The following is a 17,915-nucleotide window of genomic DNA, read 5'->3' on the forward strand; positions in this document are numbered from 1 at the left end:
ATTTGTATTTGGGTGCAGTGTAATCTGAAACATTTCCTTAACAAATGGAACATTTTTACTGTTTAATTAGTAAAGTAATGGTTGGATGGACTTCAGTCTCTTTCCTACTAACAAACAAATTTGTACTTTGTTCGAAGGTGGCATGTTGGTCATGAGGAATGTAGCTCTAGATGGGGCAGTTTCGATGCCAAATGACTCTTGCTGTCAGTTACAAACTGCACTGCTCTCACTCCTGTAGGAAACTTTTCTAAGTAACATAACACTGACTGCAGGGCTGCAGAGTGCCAGGTGTGAGTTCATGCTTCTCCTTCCTCATGGTGTCCATGTTTTCCTTTCTATCTTGTGAATTTGGGGGCTTAATTCATGTGTCTGGGCATGTGCATCTGCCTTGTATGTCTCTTCCTGCTGCTGCAGTGGGTACCAGTTCACCTTCTGTCTTGTGTCCCATCTCCCATTTCCACGGGAGTGCTCCTGACACTGTAGAGCATCTCAGATGGTTCTAGCTGTCCGTGTGAAGGCCCTTCAGCTCAGTTCTTGCAAGACTGAATAGTGAAGCTTCCTGGAGAGTTTCTTCCCTGGCAATGTAATTTCTCTTGGATTTTAGCCACCTGCTGTTCTTTCTGACATTGCGGAGCCAGGCAGGAATTCTTTTGTCATCCTTTTGTCTAGACAGAGCTGGGGGCAGTGTCTGAAGCCTGGTGTGGGAGATGTTTCTTTGCCTTTCCAACTCAAAAGCTAAGCGAGAAGATTACTTGCTGATTATTTTTACACTGTTTTGGCAACCTGTGTCCCAGCAGACTTTAGTCTGACTGGCTAAGCAGATTCAAAACACTCTGAAAATTCATGCTTTTTTTCTTAACACATGATATGCAATTATACGTATATATATAAGCCCGTAAACCCATAAAGAGTGTAGACTTCAGACAAGCAAGCAATTTGCTCCTAGCTAGAATTCAGCTGGTGTAGTGGTGGTGAGCAGACTAATGGGCAGAACAGTGGAGGAGATGACTGCGTAGCCTGAGAGTAGGGGCTTCCTGTTCCTGGAAACCCTTACTGGGAATTCCAGGGGTGTTTCACCTCTCACCCTAGTCTAGCCCTTTCTAAAACTCCAAGTCAAGTAAATGTTGAGATTCAAAGCTACAAAGCAGTCATTAGTTAATGGGTAAGAGAAAGAGCATCAGAAGTTTTGGTCAGAGTATGTTTGGAACTGCTGGCTGCTGGATATAAGATGATGTAGTCCATATATAATATCTTGTAATTGAATATGGAAATAAACATAGCTTAAAAACATATGGGCTATTTAACATTGTTCTAGGAATGTAATGGTCTGCAGTCTGCTGAGTGGGCAGACGGACAAGGAAAGGAAAGCAGTTTTTGAACTGTGTCTTTCTCTGTTCTCACTTTCTTCCTGACTCATCTCCAAGCCCTAGTATCTATTTACACAGGACTTCTCATGTGGCCTCTTAGTACAATGTAATACCTCTTTTGCACTATATACCAACATGAAAATGGACAGAAATCTCATCTACTCCACATAACTACTACCTGCGTTTGCATAAAGCTGCATGTTGGATGCTGCTTGCTTCAGAGAGAGAAGCTGACAACAGTCAAAGTGAGCCCACCATCCACTTCATCATCTTTCTTCTCTTCAGGCTAAGTCCTCCAAGGCAGTCATTCTTTCCCACAATGTATTTTTGCATCTAGCCTGTAACTGAGATACTGAGGATGATGTCGAACAGCAATACTATTAAGAAGAGTTAATGGTAACAGTGATGTTACCTAACACTTGCATTTCCTTCTGCTCCTTTTCATGAAAGAAAGATGTTCTATTCTGTGGGCTGTGCTTGCGCTTGCATTTCTTGCATAAATAGAAGTGTGGATTTGTGCAGCATTGGTTCTTCATGCAGATTAAATTGCGTAGGCTGCTCTCAGATGTTTTCCAAATTTTATCAGCTGTTTCAGCGCCCCTATTGCTGTTTTCTAGAGCCCTCTGGTGGGGGGAGATTAGAAAAAATGTGAAGTGTCAGCTTACTGGTAGGGAAAACATTATAAATTGGAGCAGGACAGTTTTTGCCATGACGCTAACATCACATATGCTATATACAAGAAAGCCTTTGTTATTTTTTAATCACAAAGAACACTCATTGTTTTAACAGGACATATACTAGAATGAGGTCAGTCACTAATTTCAATGGGTTAATTTATAGAGAAATGATACAAGAGTGGGCAAAGATCCTGTTCTTCACCATTTGAGAAGACTAAAGATCTCAGGATGTGCATTTGCTCTTTCTCAGTATCAGAAAAAAAAAGGAAGATCAGAATATTATATCAAAGGGGGAAATAACTTTTCTGTTTCTTCCAAAGGATTAAGTCACTAGCCCATAGAAAGCAGAGAACTGGTTCAACAACAGTTTTTCGGTTTGCATGAGCAAGTCATATGAATCTTCAGCTGGCATTGAGGAGAGAGATTGCTTCTTTGATCAAAGTGTAAATGTCTTATTTAAAGTAAAAAGCTGTTTTCTTCTGAAACTTCTCATTAAGGCTCTTTTGAAAGCCCCAGTATATTTTGTCTTCCTTTTTCCTGCCAAGTCTTCGGGCTGCTGAGGGTGGTGAGGGGAGCTGGCAAGCGCCGAAGGCAGAAGCCAGCACCCTGCTACGTGAGGCCTCGCTTTTATGTTAAAGTCCGTACAGGCAGAGCCTTTTGTTAAAGGCCCACGAGAGTCAGTTTGGCACCACAAAACCGCTGGAGTCCTCCTGTCGTCTGGAGAATCAGGCCATTTAGAAGCAAAAGGAGGAAAAGACACAAAACTAAATTCTAATCGTGGGGAGAAACTATTCTAGTGCTTTAACTCACCTTTGCCTTTGAGATGGAAATCCATCACAAAGTTTACTTTATTCTGAATATGCATTTTATTTTCTGAGGTTTTCTGCTCAAATAATGATTGCATAGGACAATTTTTCCAAACCAGATTGTTCCATGCTGGAGTCCTTGTTAATTACCTTGTTTTCTATTGGAGTTCTTGGAGATAAAATTTGTGAAATACTCACCATCACTGGAAGGCAGGACATTTTTACCAGATTCCCTGAGGGCGGATAATGTTACTTAATATTGAAAGCTGATGAGCATCTTGCGTTGCTACTTAGCTTTCATAGACAACTTCCACTCCATATGTACAGGGACCCAGCTGCAGAAACTCCCCATGCATGCTGAGATTTGCCTGTATCTTCTGTCACATCTAGTCACCTAGAGTTCAAAGCACACAGGATAACTTTGGCCTTTATATTTCAAAGTTCCCCATGTAATTCAGGCACAGCTGGTAAGCCAAAGGGCTTCAACTATCCACACAGCCACGCACATGTGCTGGGTTTGGCCAACAAAGCAGCCAAGGGTGCCTCTACTCCACAACCGGAGCAGTTCTGACTTGATACACTGAGCTCCCATGTGCTTTTGGAAGCAATTCTGCATATGTCTGTGATGCAGGATTCAATTACAAAAAAAAATTTAAAAAGGAATTGAAGTATGTCCATTCCAGTAGGCAGACTTGGGCAGTAAGATACCAGGGAGCACAGGGTCTCCAAGTGAAACCATTAGCAGTCTTATTTTGCTTGCAGGATGGGACGGCTCCCTTGTGGATTGCATCGCAGATGGGTCACAGTGAAGTGGTGCGAGTAATGCTGCTCCGGGGAGCTGAGCGAGACGCCGCGCGGGACGTGAGTAGTGCTTCTTCCTGCTCTCTGTCTGCAGCTGAATGCCGCCTAGCTTTCCCTGAGGCCGCAAGTCTGCCTGAATGGAGGCCTGGTGTCCCTGGAGTCTGTCCTGTTTGCCAGGCTCTGAAGTCCCACACTGGGTCCCTTTTTGCCATTGTGTCTGGGCCAGTTTTCAGGAGGGAACTTCTGGAACAAGGGAATGGAAATGTCTGTATAAATGAGAGACAAAGATGATATATGGTGTAACTAGTTCATTTTACCCTGACGTTCTCACCTGCTGGAGAAACGATCCTCCAGGTGCCCCAAAACCGGCAGCATATGCTCTGGAGGTGCTTCCTCAAAGATGATGAGCAGAGAGGACTCTCCTCTCAGAGGTGTGGGGAAGAGCTGGCATTGCCCTCCAGCCAAGGGGAATGCAGATAAACTGTTGGTAGCAACTGAACTGACCTTCCTCTCTCTTTTAAAGGATGGTACCACTGCTTTACTGAAGGCTGCCATTAAAGGGTACAACAATGTGATAGAAGAGTTGCTGAAATTCTCTCCCACACTTGGCCTGCTGAAGGTTAGTAGTGTAACACAGATTTTTAGGCAGAAACACAAGAAGGCAAAGGGTCTGATGAAAGACCTGACACTTATGACTGTGCTAGTGCAAGACAATAAGGAGCTTGAGCCCAAAAAAGTCAAGAGAAATATGAAATTATCTTATTTAGCCTTTAATGCCACACACAAATTAATCTTTCTAAACAAAATTGTGAATTTGATATTTGGAATGAGGAAGCCCATTGTGTCATAGAAGGAATCATCCTGCTTTTCGTCATCTGATTTTATTTCTACTGTAAATGGATTGCCCTCGACAGTGCCGTTTTTAGCATTATAACCTGCCCTCTATTACATTTAGTCAGCAAAATAGTATCCTAAGAGATCTTTTGTGAGCAGATTATCTACTTGATGTTGTTTTCCCCTGAATTCAAAAAGTTAATTGAAAAATAATAGATATTTGGAAGCTGCTTTTTAATAGCTCATCTAATTTTATGTGCCTATAAATCACATTCTTTGATAGCCTCTGTGCATGCAACTACTTGGCAATTTTGATGTACGTGAAAATCCAGGTGGCATTAACTTCGTTGTTAATTCCATGAAATAGCTTCCACACTTATTTGAACTGTCAGTTTGCAGCCACAAGCAAAAGGCCAGCCATAAAAAATCACTATTCAGCTGTCTGACACTGAGACCATTAATCATCAGAGAAAGAAGATAAAATGCACAGATGGTTCATTACTGCTTGCACTTCTGTTTCACTTCCTAATGGCTGGTTTTGCCAGGCAGAAGCAAGTGCTGTGTTCATTTTACCTCTGATCTATTGACAAGGGTATTTTTTAAAAGGAAATATTGCTGTGGTAAAGTGAACTTGACTCTAATTTTTATTAAAGCATTTAAAATCATCTCCTTCATAGCCCACTAGCCTGCCAGCACCCTGTCTAAATCAGACCCTATACCTTTGATGACCTAATCTCTTCTGTGTTACTTCTTTCTTGTTCATAGTTTTGTTCTTTGCAAACATTTGTGTTTCACTGCCTTTTGCCTTCTTCCCATGCACAGTACAAACATCTCCATTGGTATTTTCTAGAATGGGACCTCTGCTCTCCATGCGGCTGTCCTGAGCGGCAATGCGAGGACAGTGGCACTGCTCCTCGAAGCAGGAGCGGACCCATGCCTGAGGAACAAGGTATGCCCTGGCACGGAATCCCGGGCAAGGAGCAGGTGGGGAGCACCGAGCGGTGGAACCATTTGTGCCACAGAGGTGGTGGCAGCCCACGTTTCTGTGCTGGTCCATGGTTGTCTCTTGATCCTTTCCAGAAGCACCACTGTTTGGTCTACTCATTTCCATATACAAGCATCTATAAGGATGCTTGGCAGTGCCACTGGTGATGCTGGTTCCTGTGAAGTTACACCAGTCTGAGGATAACCAAACCATGCACTCACACCCGAGCACCACAGTTAACTGTACCTAGCAATGGGCTAGCTAGGTTGCATTTTGGGGAAAGGGTGATCTTGTTGCTGTTTTGATAAGCCATAAATTATATTCATATCTCCATACAGATGTGTAAGGAGGATATTTTTGCAGCAAGAGAAATGTGTGTGGGGGTGCCTTTGATAAGAAAACTTGGTTAGAATTCAGCACATTGGTAAGGCAAAAAAATATCCCATGTTACATGCATCTTCTCCCTATCTTACAGTAAATCTGTTAGTTTCTTGAAATAGTTGAATACTCTTTTATACCAGCAACTTTTCTGCAGAAAACTTGTCGTGGTATTACTCTATAAAGTGTTATAACATTACATGTTCGATAATTTCCATGAAAATGTCTTCCACTGGCTTGTGTTTATAAACTACTTGCCACTAGTATTTGATGTCTAGCTGGGTTTGGTCTGGTGAATGGGTGGTCTGGTATTTACTTCTGGTTTATGACTGCGTGAATGGAAGTTTATAATACAAGTAATCCAGCACATCCCTTCTAAAAGTTTTCGTCATTTAATGTGAAACCTGTGCCTGTTATTTCTGTGTCATTCCACTTGATGGCAGCAGAGATAAAGCCTCTTACACAGTGGTTCGTGTTAACAGGCATTTTGTTTTGATTGTTGTCGACGGCAACGTGCGAGATTTTTCTGCTACTGATAGTGATTTGCAGCAGAAGGGTGTGCAGTATCAGAAAGCCTGTGGCTGTAACCTCTTCTACTGTGTTGTTTTTTTTTTAATAACATGCAATTTGGCACAACAGAGTACATTTGCAGGACAGAATTACCAATTTTCAGAAGGAGCTTCATTATAAATATATTCATGTTACCAAAATTATATTCAAAACATACAGAAGACCAAACTCTGATGTTTTATTATGAATCCTACAGAACAGCGCTGACTATTTCACAGCAATTGAAGTCTTTCCTTGGATTTTTATGGACTTCAGTACTTAAAAACCTGCCTCATCTCCCCCAAAAAATCAGCAGCTATGCTCTGTATTACTTCTGGGGTAGAAGTATAGGGAGCCCAAGAGATACCATCTAGCCTGAACAGTCATCACAGGATAAACTGTCCATTCAAACCCCAGGCTGAGATTATTTTGAAGACTTAAGTGAGACTTGCACACTGAAAGGTGATTTCTAAGATACCTCCAGCAGTGGTGGAGACAACACTGGAAAAAACACATCATTATAATGCCCAGTACAATCTTCTTTAGATTTTAATGCTTTTAAACCATATTTTGGAAATAATAATTCATTTCTGCTAACCTTCAGGTTTTTTTGTTCCAGGCAAATGAACTGCCAGCAGAACTAACAAAAAATGAACGCATCCTCCGCCTGCTTCGCACAAAGGAAAAGCAAAGAAAAAGCTAATGCAGCCCTGTAGCAAATGCCATTTGACAGAGAAGCACCCTGACCACAGTAGCATGACAGTTAACCTAGGTTGCCCAAGAAGGTCTTGTTGGAACAGTTTGTAGAACTGATTATCCTCTCCAGCACACGCTCCCTGAATGCACAAGGTCCTCCCATGGGCTGGGGCCTCTGCCTGGCATCACTGAACACAGGACTGAGAGCAGGGTTTGGCCTGGGAGCTGCGTTTGCGCTGCAGCTCTGCCTGTGCTCCAGGCCAGCACCGATGTCTGCTCCTCCATGCCTGCAGTGTACACATCCCCACATGTGCAAGTGGTCCTGCCGTTTCAGACACGTGTCCCCATACTGGCGTGGCTGCACACCTGTGACGGGTACCTCAGGGCGCATGTGTGGGTTGGGAGCACTCAGCCCTTGTGCCAAAAGGACGCCCAGATCTCACAGCTGTTTGGATGCAGTTGGTCCTGGAGCAGCCCCATGGTGCCACTGCCCTCCCTTTGCTGACACTGCTAGCTCAGACCATTCCTCTCTACCTCCAGGTGCCACGTGGGGCTAGAAGTGAGATCTCACCTGCAACATCCAACAGGAAAAGTCCTCCTGCCAGCCCAGGGCTTTGGTAATGTTTTGGCTACTGCATGAAGCTCCATAAAAATGATCCGGAGTGTTAAAAATTATGCCAAAAGCTACAACCAAACAATAAGCAAGATGTCCTTGTCAGTTGTAGCATCTTGATCTGTCAATCCGTTCAGCCACAGAAACACAGTTGATAACATTTTGCAATGTGTATGCAGTGCTATGGGAATCCATCCCCAACCCTACAGTCTACATACCTGCATTTTTGTGGATAGGGGAGGACTGGTTACTGAGCAAACCAACCAGGGCATATCATTCACTGGCACAAGTACAATAGAAAGTTAGCTGTCAGGCACAACAGCAGGGATGCTGTACAAGTGGTATATGTATGTTCTGCATACGCATACGTGTGACACTGTGGATAGGTACCCACAGCTACTATGCAATGCACTTGTTCTCCAGGTCTGTGACAGGAGTTAATGGAGAAGTGTTCAATGTACAGGTGTTTCAACAGCTGGTGAGAGGGTTACACGTAGCTATACTCCAACAGGTCCACCAATTAATGCAGGCATGGAAAATGAACTCTCAACAACAATTTTGGCCTTTGTTGTGGTTGAGATGCTTAGACATGCTACTAGTGCCTGTCTGGGGAAGGCAGTACAAATTGTAGATGATTGGTGAAGAGCTATGTTTTAACCATGTTGCTGTAAGGCACCCCATTAAAACACAGCAATTTTTGCAGTATAAACACTATATACTATGTCCTGTTAGACAAAAAAACATCAAACAATGTTTTCCAGTGAGTTAACATATAAAGTTAGTTCAGTACATGAATCCAGGCACTTCACCCGTCTTCAAACCTTGGCAAATTACTGAAAAATTGCTTTAGAAGTTGAAGACAGAGAAGATCATAAGGAAATAAAATATTACCTGCTTAAGAAATGTCAGTCTAGGATTCAACTGAAATGTTGCACTTTTGCTTCGGTGAGTTTAAAAAAAATCTCTTAGTGAGCTAGCACAAATGAATGTCGTTTACTTAGTGCAAATTAGCCATATATATTACCAAATCATAAAATTATTCTTTTTGTGAGTAAGTTAGGTAGTAAGTCAGGGTTCTGATGAAGAGAACAGAAGTGAGTGTACCTTTGCTTGCAAGCTGGCATTGCTATTCAATTTCTAGTCAGCATTAGAAAGGAAAGCTTTAAGTTTTCCAACAATATAAGGAGGCACCAGAAAAATCTATTTGTTTAGGTAATTCATGCTGCTATATTTTTAAATTAAAATAATATTGTGCCTAACAGAAACTTGCAGACAAACTGCTACAGAACCAAATAATTATGCAAGATGCTTAGTGGATGATTGTATCCAGGGTTAAGTTCTGCAAAAGACTGAAAAATACTGAACGTGCAGAAATCTCAAGAGCTTTATTGGGAACTTATGTTTCACAGCATTGCATGGGACTGGACTCGTAACTTCTTTAACAAGCAACTCTGGAGAGGATAGGTTTGTTTGGAGTCCCCAGTGGGTTGAGGATGAACATACTGTTTTGGAGAATGCTAGAGGGACTCTAGGCAACCTGGCCTCAATATTAATCGTTTTTCCCTCAAGTTTCTTCAGATCAACAGCTGGGAACCACCACACTCTTAAGATGAAAAAAACTTTCACGGTTGTAAAGAAGGAGGATAAACACTAGAGGATCTTCAGTAGTCATGCTGGGTGAGCCATAAATACGCTTTATATCAGACAGGCTGTAAACATCAAGCAATCTTCCTAAAAAATGCAGAAGCATCCACTGTTGATGAGGGTCTCCTATATTTCCCTGATAGCAGAGCAAGCCAGCAGTGGTCCTGTGACAGCAGAAGTAAAGCAAGCTGAGACAAAAACATGCAGGTGTTGTGTATCTGCAGGTGGGCTTTCCTTTCTGTCAGGTGTATTTTCTTGTGAGTGGTCTCACCCCAAAGGGGCAGCTACTCAGCAAAGAGCTGCTGCTTAAACTATGCCTGTCCATGGCAAGATGTATATCTGCTCCCCACCATTTAGAGCAGGAATTTCCAAGTCTTGTGTCCAGCTGCCTCCATGACTGGCCACCGTAGCTGGGGCTCTCATGCAACAAGCGAAGAACACCTGGGATGCTGTGTCCCTTACAGAGCATATTGGGCTATAACTGGCTTTTCTTATTTCTGAACAAAATTTGAGATGTGAGGCTAGCACAGGTCGAAGGGAGAGGCTTGTAGCTCCCTCCTTGCTCTCATTAGTACAGGCTGATACAGCACACAGGCTGGAGGTGGGGGCTCCATGGTGGAGAACTGGCAGCAAAGTCTTTCTCTGCCCCATTCAGACTGAAGTTGAATCTAGCTTCAGCAAAGGCCAACACAGGATTTCTAGGCATGGAAACCTTCCCATTGGGAGCACATCTTTCACCTCAGAGCCTTTGGGGAGAGGGCTGGGTTTGGTCTTAGCTTTGGGTTCCCTGTAACTAAAAGGTGCTTATTCTGCCTGTAGGTGGACTTGAAGATTGCAATACCATTTCTCTACCATGAATTTAACTTTCCACAAAGGAACCTTATTAACGCTCAATATTTAGGTAGCTGCTGTTATCTTTAAAGTGCTCAGTAAATAATCTATGGTTTGTTGTTCTAAAACGGAAACTTGCTTTCCTTTCCTGGCTGAAGTGATTCACTAATATTGACAGTAGTTCTTTGCATAGTTGTCGTGCCTTTTGTGTAAGGCTTTCAAAGTGCTCTGCAGACACCATTACCTTTGTAAGTTCTAAGGTACATTGCTGGAGGAGGCAGAGAAATAGATTATTTCATTCACACACCAGTGAAATGAAGCAGCTGTTCATCAGCTCATGTCAATAGACAAGAGTAAATTTAGATTAGAAATTAAGGGGCACCAAATCCATTTCGCAGACTACAAGATGAAGGTAGGTATCATATAATGATGTGAAATAGAACTGGGACAAGATAACAGGCCAAACTGGGTTTTGGGGTTTCTTTTCCCCTAAAAGTGCCATATATGTGTATATATCCATCTTGCACCCCTCAAAAGAGCAGCTCCACTAGCACGCTGCTTTTAGGCTTGCCTCTCTGCACATGCCAATCCAGGGGCCCAGCTTGCTGTCCTCTCCACCTGGGATTTATTCAGGTGCTATAGCCTGGTGACTTCCCCTCAGCTGCAAGTGAGTACAAAGGATGTGCAACCAAGAACAGGCTACACTAATGAGTCAAGGAAAAGTATACAGCATTTTTCTTTCACTAGTATCAAGCCATTGTGTGATGGGGATGAACACAAGGAGAGGCCTGTGGGGTGCAGAGAGAAGTGGCATCCCATAAGTGATATGGCAGCATCATAGCCTCAGAGGTCCCAAATATACAGAGCTCTTCATTTAAGCTGATCGCTGCAGTGCAGCGTGCAGGAACATCTATTTAGTAGTGATACAAAAGGCAATGTTGTACCTCCTGACTTGCACATGCTGTTCTTCACTTGGAGCAAAACCATCTCACTAATGACCCATGCACGTTTGTTTAGTTTGAAACAGCTGAAAGGACGAGAGCACCAGATCAAAACAGCTGCAAGTCATATTTAATGCACTTTAACAACGATGGTGATTTGCCTCAGAGTCAGAGCCTAACTGCAAGAAAATTCATGCTTTTATTTCAGACAGTTATGGTGACTATTGGGAAATGCATAAGTAAACCAAATTTCATGTTGTCTCAGAAATTTCAGAATTGTACAGAGAATGAGGTAGCACAAATCCCGGCCCATTTGTACTTCACTTAATATGAACACTGAACAGACATAAAAATACTGCCTTTGTCTGGAACCCTTGAGTCAGCAGTGTTAAAATGCTAACGTTTGCTATGAGTCCAAAGATTATACACAAAGCTCTTTTTTCCAGCAACAGAATATTGTATTACACACACAGGACTAAATGGAGTTGTGCCTTCTCACAGTGGCTCTGCATTTGGTCCTTGGAAATATGATAGTTTCATAATTTTCTGAATTCCACAGTTTCTTTTGACCTGCCCTTTTATGCATTTGATAACACTTATATGAATTTATGTAACTCTGTGTAAGACTAATATTCTGCAACAGGAATGTTGCTTTGCTAAAACACCTTTTCCCATACTATCATTTCAATAAAAATTAATATACTACTCAGATTATCTTTTCTGCATACTTCAATATTTCTTTCCTTTTGTGCAGTCTACTCTTTCTCTTTGTAGAATACCATAATTAATTTCCTATTTATGTAAAGATAACTTTGCTCTATTCCGCTTGATTGGTTATACTTTTATTATTTTCCAGGTCTTTACAGATGAGGTAACATTCACAAAACAAATAAAGCCAATGCACAGGCTTGAGGAACAGGAAAATGTAATTTAGCATGACATAACAAGGTTTGTTTCAAAGATACAGACATCACTGAGAGATTCCCCTTGACATTAACATCCATTAGGTCAGATCTGAAGGGAAGATTATAAAAAGCAACTTAGGAACCAAAGGAATAAGACTATACTTTTATTCAGTTAGTCAAACATGTCTTGGTTTGTTATATTCCTAAATGTAAAACTGATCTTTACACTGATCTGACCTACTTCAGTTAAAAAAAAGTCAACACCCTGCTGATATGCTTATTATGGTATGCAGTGGATTATGCGTCATAATGGGGGAAAGAGTCTACACTGAAAATTGTATTTTTGATCTTGTGTTTGATGTCCCACACTTTTTGCCTTATTCCTACAATTTTCTATTGTGATGAGCTACATTTTCAGTCATTGTCAAAAATTCCTACAGCCACAACTCAGTAATACATCTCCATCTATTCAGAGAATATCAAGAGAAAGTGCTGTGACTTGTTCATGGCCTAAATCACTACAAAGGATAATTTCTGGTAGTGGAAGGCTCCTTAATTTTGCACATGAAAGCGTAACAAAAGAATGTCAAGGTGCTGGAAACAAGACAAATTCAAACTTCAAGCTGTGGATTTTCAAGAGTAAGGATAATTATCTACTGAAACAAATTGCTGAGATGATTCCTTCATCATTTGAGTTTTGGAAAAAAAATAAATTACTTTTCAGTCTGCAAGATGTGTTTCACCTGAAACATTTTGTGTTTGATGCAGGAATTACTGGATGAAATTTTACAATATGCAGGAACCAACATTATATGATCATAATAGCCTCCTTAATTTTAAAATATATGAATCAATGCAACTTTTGCTTTATCTCCACAGTGATTTAAAGAGATGCTGGCTCTCATGGGATCAATAACAAGACCATATGCCTAGCAACTGTGGCTGTAGCTGAACAGCAAATCGAAATCTGAGGCACATACCTAAGTCGTCTCTGAATAATCCATTTTGCTCTCACAATGTTGACAAGGCATTTAAAATGGACTAACGCTTTAATGTCCAGCTTTTAATGTCAAGTCAGTTCATTCACAGCTGGCACAAGGGCTACATAGTGCTGCACCTTGCCAGGCAGCAGAGATTAGCAGAGCAGTCAGGGATGTGCCAGTGGTGAACACAACTAAGTCAGGAAGGAATAAGGGACGCAACTCTTTGCTATGGCAGATGTTTCGCTGGCTTGGATGCACAGATGGAATATGACACTAACCTACCACACAGGCATGGAACAGACTGCAATTTTATATGTACTGCACAGATATTTTCTTGTGTGGGATATATGTATATATGTATGCATATGTACTTTGTATCCAGCATATGAGGATGGGCTCATGTAATCCCCTTGGAAAAGTGATACCATAACCTCGTGGTCTTCTTATCTGGACTGCATGAAGGGGAAGAAAAACTATTCCGCTTTCTGGAGACCCCAAGAACAGCTTCTGCAGGTGCTCCCTTGGCCATATTACTGCATCAGACCCTACTCACTTGGGAAAACTGTTATAAAACTGACAAAAAGTCTTCAAGTTCAGCCATGAACAGGCTGTTCCTCAGGTGAATTGCAGCTGGTAAACCTACCTCCTGTTCCTCCTGCCAAGTCAGGTTTTGGTAGTACTGTCAGGGACCCTATGACAGTTCTGCTCATATTCTCCAATTCGACAGCAAACCCAGAGTTACTCACCAAGTGGCAGCATGGTGCTCACAGGGATTCAGTCAACCAACGTTAATGCAAACCAGGAGCCGTACACAGCCATTAATAGGTCAGACCTTGAATGTGTTAGCATATCAGTGCTTACGTACAGTATCTGGCACAGGTACACACTGCACCTCTTTGCTCACAGCAACAAGTGCAGCCTGTCTCCAGACTGCTACAGTAAGCTGCATTTCTATAGTGTTTTCCTTCAACAGTTCACTGGTTGACACCTGGGTGTGGAGCTCTTGGGCCACATCTTGCCATGCAACTGGCACCACTTTACAGAAGAAGAAATTGCACTGGAGAGGCTGGGACCTGCCCAGATCGTCCAGCAAGTTTGTAGCTAAACTGGAACAAACTTTCAATTGTTTGAATTCAAGTCCCAAGCTTTTGCTGCTAGGCAATAAAAAACATCACGGAATTGTAATAAAAATGAACAAGTTTCAATGACTTCAAAAATAAATGCAGAAAGGATGTGATCTTAAAGAGTGACTATACGACTTTTAAGGTTAGATAGGGACACAGGTTGGTAAAGCAGCCATCAAAATACACTAGGGCAGATACAAAGATGAAAAGATAAAAAGACCTGATTCAGCATCACCTGACATACTACATGTTTATTTGAGTACTGGCAGCATTAGGCAGATTGCTGTCAGCCCCCTCTGCCTGATTTGACCCCACATGGGAAGTCTGAAGCCAAGAACATCTGACCAAAGTAACAGGTACATTGGAGCGTGTATAATTAAAAGGCAAGCAGGCCTCCACAGGTGAGGAAGGCTGACAAATGAGCTGATGAAAAGAATATGTTTTGCTTACAACACCAAATAGGAAACACCAGCTTTGTTTGGTACAAGTATTATTCCGGTTTAGCTGGAAAAACAGTCTTGGAGCAAGCTATAGTGGTTTGGACAGGCTCTACTGAAAAAAAAAAAAAAAAAAGTGTGAGAAACTGGATGAAACTTCTCACCCACCTGTTGCAGCTTGTCTTCACAGATTGCAAGACATCCACAGAGAATGTCCCGCTTTCCCATGTGCTGGTGCAGGGCATTGCTTAACGTAGCTCCCACTTCTTGCAAGTGCCTCTGAGCGCTATCGCAATAGAAATAATACAGGCTCATAATAAATTATGGAGAATAAAGAGCAATGGACATTTTAACTGATTTTTCTGCAAAGCAATCGCATACTGTGTTTCCATTTGTATGTAGAAGTAATTCTTCAGACAGATTGCCACCTAAAAATTTCCAGGTCATTACCACTAGGTGCCTGAGTTTCTAGAAGTGGCAACACAGGTTTCATTTCAGCATTGAGTAAAGCGATGGATACACAGTAAGGCCTACACCTCTGAAGACAATGCTCAGAGCTTTCCATCAAAGACATAGAACAGAACATAGCAGGCAGCTATTTCACCCATTTCCTGATAGGCACCTTTACACCATTCAGGGTAGCCGGTGAGGGAGCAAGCTGATTTGATCCTAATGGACAATTAAAGGACTTGTTTGGTGTGATGGAGGCACCAAGCAACACCCTACATGATGAATTAATATTGGTCTCTCGGGCAGCAAAATTCAGTTTTGAATATGCTGCTGAGAACTGCCATAAGTATTCCCCATTAGCCTTCCAAGCAGGTGGTCCCTAACAGTTGTGCATAATCCTGGGTTTAAAAGAGAACCTTATAAGACATAACTGGATAAATGTCCTTCAATAAGAGCAGTTGGGAGTGGGGGTGGTCTCTTTTGGGCCATGTGTAACACAGACAAGGCAACGAGCTATTGGCAGCATCGATCTGGGTTAACTCTTCAGGGCTACTTTTTCCCTACCCAGAAGGAAAGAGAGAACTTCAAGATGACATAGTCAACGGTGCCAACTTTATCATCAATAACGCTCATGCAACTACACTTAAATTCCCAGGAGCTGCTAGAGACGGCTCTGCATCCCCACCCCCTCAATAAGGCATGCAGCCACGACGAAGACCAAAGGCTGAAGCAGAACTGAAGGATTACCCTGCTCTGGTCTGCTGGCTACCAGTGTACAGAGGCAACATAAAAACAGATACGTGTTTTGAGTTTCCACACCTGCCATTAACGAGATTTCAGAAGTCTCTATGACCAAAGATAGGGTTGGTCTGATTAGTGTTTGTTAGTCTTCACACCTATACCACTCCACTTTAGCTTGTGAGTGCAAACAGGCAGCACTCTCTGGGGGACTGCACTGGAATAACAGTGTGACTTTCGATAGCCATCTAAATACAGATATTCAATAGAGATTCAGATAAATCCTAAAATACCACCTCTTCTCTCTGTTCATACTGTAGGTGGTAAAGTGTGAGGTTATGGACTTAATTAGTTTATGGCAGAATTTGTCGCTGCAAGATTATAAATTGGTTCTTCAGCCCTGATTCTTAAATCACTCCTTCTTCATGTACTTCATTCAGGAAGAAAATGCCATTTCTCTTCAGTCAGTTTTGCTATCTTTCACCTTTTTCGCACGCACTGAAACAAGGTTCTTGCATTTTTTTAACATGTAGCTATGCGAGCTATGCCCACTGCATGCATTCTCTGCTTACGTGGAGTGTCTAGAAAATGTGGCAACTCGGTTCCCTGTTTTTAGGATCATGCTGCATAGTGCCGCATAAGTTATTTATTTATGACATGAACATTAAAACACAATATAACTTCAGGTACTCTACCTTTGTTTAGCACTTGCCAAATGACAGTCCTGCACCTGGGATGGAATAATCCCATGAAAAGTACAAGCTAGGCAGTGACTGAATGGAAAGCAGTTTGGCAGAAAAGAACGGGGTGGCTGGGTAGGGCAAGATGCTGAACATGAGTCAACGGGCTGTATCAGCGAGGGGGTAACCCAGCAGGCCAAGGGCTGGGGGTCATTCCCCTGTCTTTGGGACTTGGAGTGCTGTGCCCAGGTGGGGGATCCCCAGAATAAAAAAAAAAGAAAAAAAGAAAAAGACACCGACATACAGGAGCAAGTCCAGTTTACTGTTACCACGATGGCTGGGGCTGCTGGAGTACATGAGCTGTGTTTGCTCAGCCCTAAGCTGAAAGCTGGCTCCTGGGGCATCTTCCCGCTCCCCGCAGCTACCACACAGGAGGATGCAGAGAAGGGGGAGCCACACGCTTCTCAGGCGGCCACCACGGCAGCAGGGGAGGCGACAGGCTCAAGCCGGAACATGGGAAAATCTCTTTAGATACAGGCAAAAAATTTTACTGTAAGTGCGGTCAAAGAGTGGAACGGTTTGTTCAAAGAGGCTGTGTAAACTCCATCTCTGAAGAGCTTCAGTGCAAGAACCCTGAGCCACCTGGTCTACCCGGATTCCGATTTCAGCAGAAAGTCGGACTACGCGACCCTCTAGAGATCCCGGGCCAACGTGTTAGCCCCTGAAGCTGTGACACCAAGACTAGCCTGCATTTTTCTCAGCAGACGGCAGTATCAGCTAAATTACATACTTCATACCAGCAGCGCGCTGTCAGGTACCGGGCCGTGAAGGCGATAAAGCGGCGGCGAAACCACAGGGAGGCTGCGGCGCACCCAGCTTGTGCTACGCTTCCTCCCCACCGGATCCCAAACTGATCCCGAACAGATTCCACACAAACAGACCCCAAACAGAGCGGCGGACTGCAACCAGCGCTCCCGAACCTGCTGGCCGCCACAGCGGCCCGGCCACCTGACGCCCGCCCGAGGCAGCGGCCGCGCCGGCGGGGCCCGGGGGCAGCCCGACGTGCCGCGCTGGGGAGCCGGCGTGCATGGCAGCTGCACGGCCACAGCGCGCGGGATCGGAGCCCAACGCGTGGAAATCAGCAATTAGTAACTCTGAAGCAAAATTAACACGCTGATGAACTTTTCAATTAGTAACTCTGAAGCAAAATTAACACGCTGATGAACTTTTCCGCGCCCGTCCAAAGCCGCTGCTCGGCTGCCGGCGCAGCCCAGGCGGGAGCCTCCCTTCCGCAAAGGCGCAGCTCCGCTCCAGCACCGACACCCGCCCGGGCCCCCCCCCCGCGCCCGCAGCGCCCCCGCCGCCCCCTGAGGCGAGGCGCGGCCCGGCCGTGGCGTGAGGCGCGGTCCCGCCCCGCCGCCGGGGGGAGGCGGTGCCCGGGGGCGGGGCGGCGGCGGCGGTTGGCGGCGGCGGGCG

At 43.6% G+C, this 17,915-nt stretch overlaps 1 protein-coding gene across 2 annotated transcripts in view; it reads left to right on the forward strand.

Annotated features, from left to right (window-relative positions):
* Positions 1-11,822, forward strand: part of ANKRD29 (ankyrin repeat domain 29) — a 51,246-nt gene extending 39,424 nt beyond the window's left edge. For both annotated transcript variants that reach the window (XM_027797725.2, XM_055706348.1), the window contains 4 exons: positions 3,613-3,711; positions 4,175-4,270; positions 5,336-5,434; positions 7,017-11,822. In XM_027797725.2, the coding sequence (XP_027653526.1) occupies positions 3,613-3,711; positions 4,175-4,270; positions 5,336-5,434; positions 7,017-7,100 (378 nt within the window). In that variant the 3' untranslated portion in view covers positions 7,101-11,822. The remainder of the gene's footprint in view (positions 1-3,612; positions 3,712-4,174; positions 4,271-5,335; positions 5,435-7,016) is intronic.
* Positions 11,823-17,915: the final 6,093 nt, after the last annotated feature.

The sequence above is a fragment of the Falco cherrug genome, chromosome 3 (genome assembly GCF_023634085.1).
Source record: "Falco cherrug isolate bFalChe1 chromosome 3, bFalChe1.pri, whole genome shotgun sequence".
Taxonomy (NCBI): domain Eukaryota; kingdom Metazoa; phylum Chordata; class Aves; order Falconiformes; family Falconidae; genus Falco; species Falco cherrug.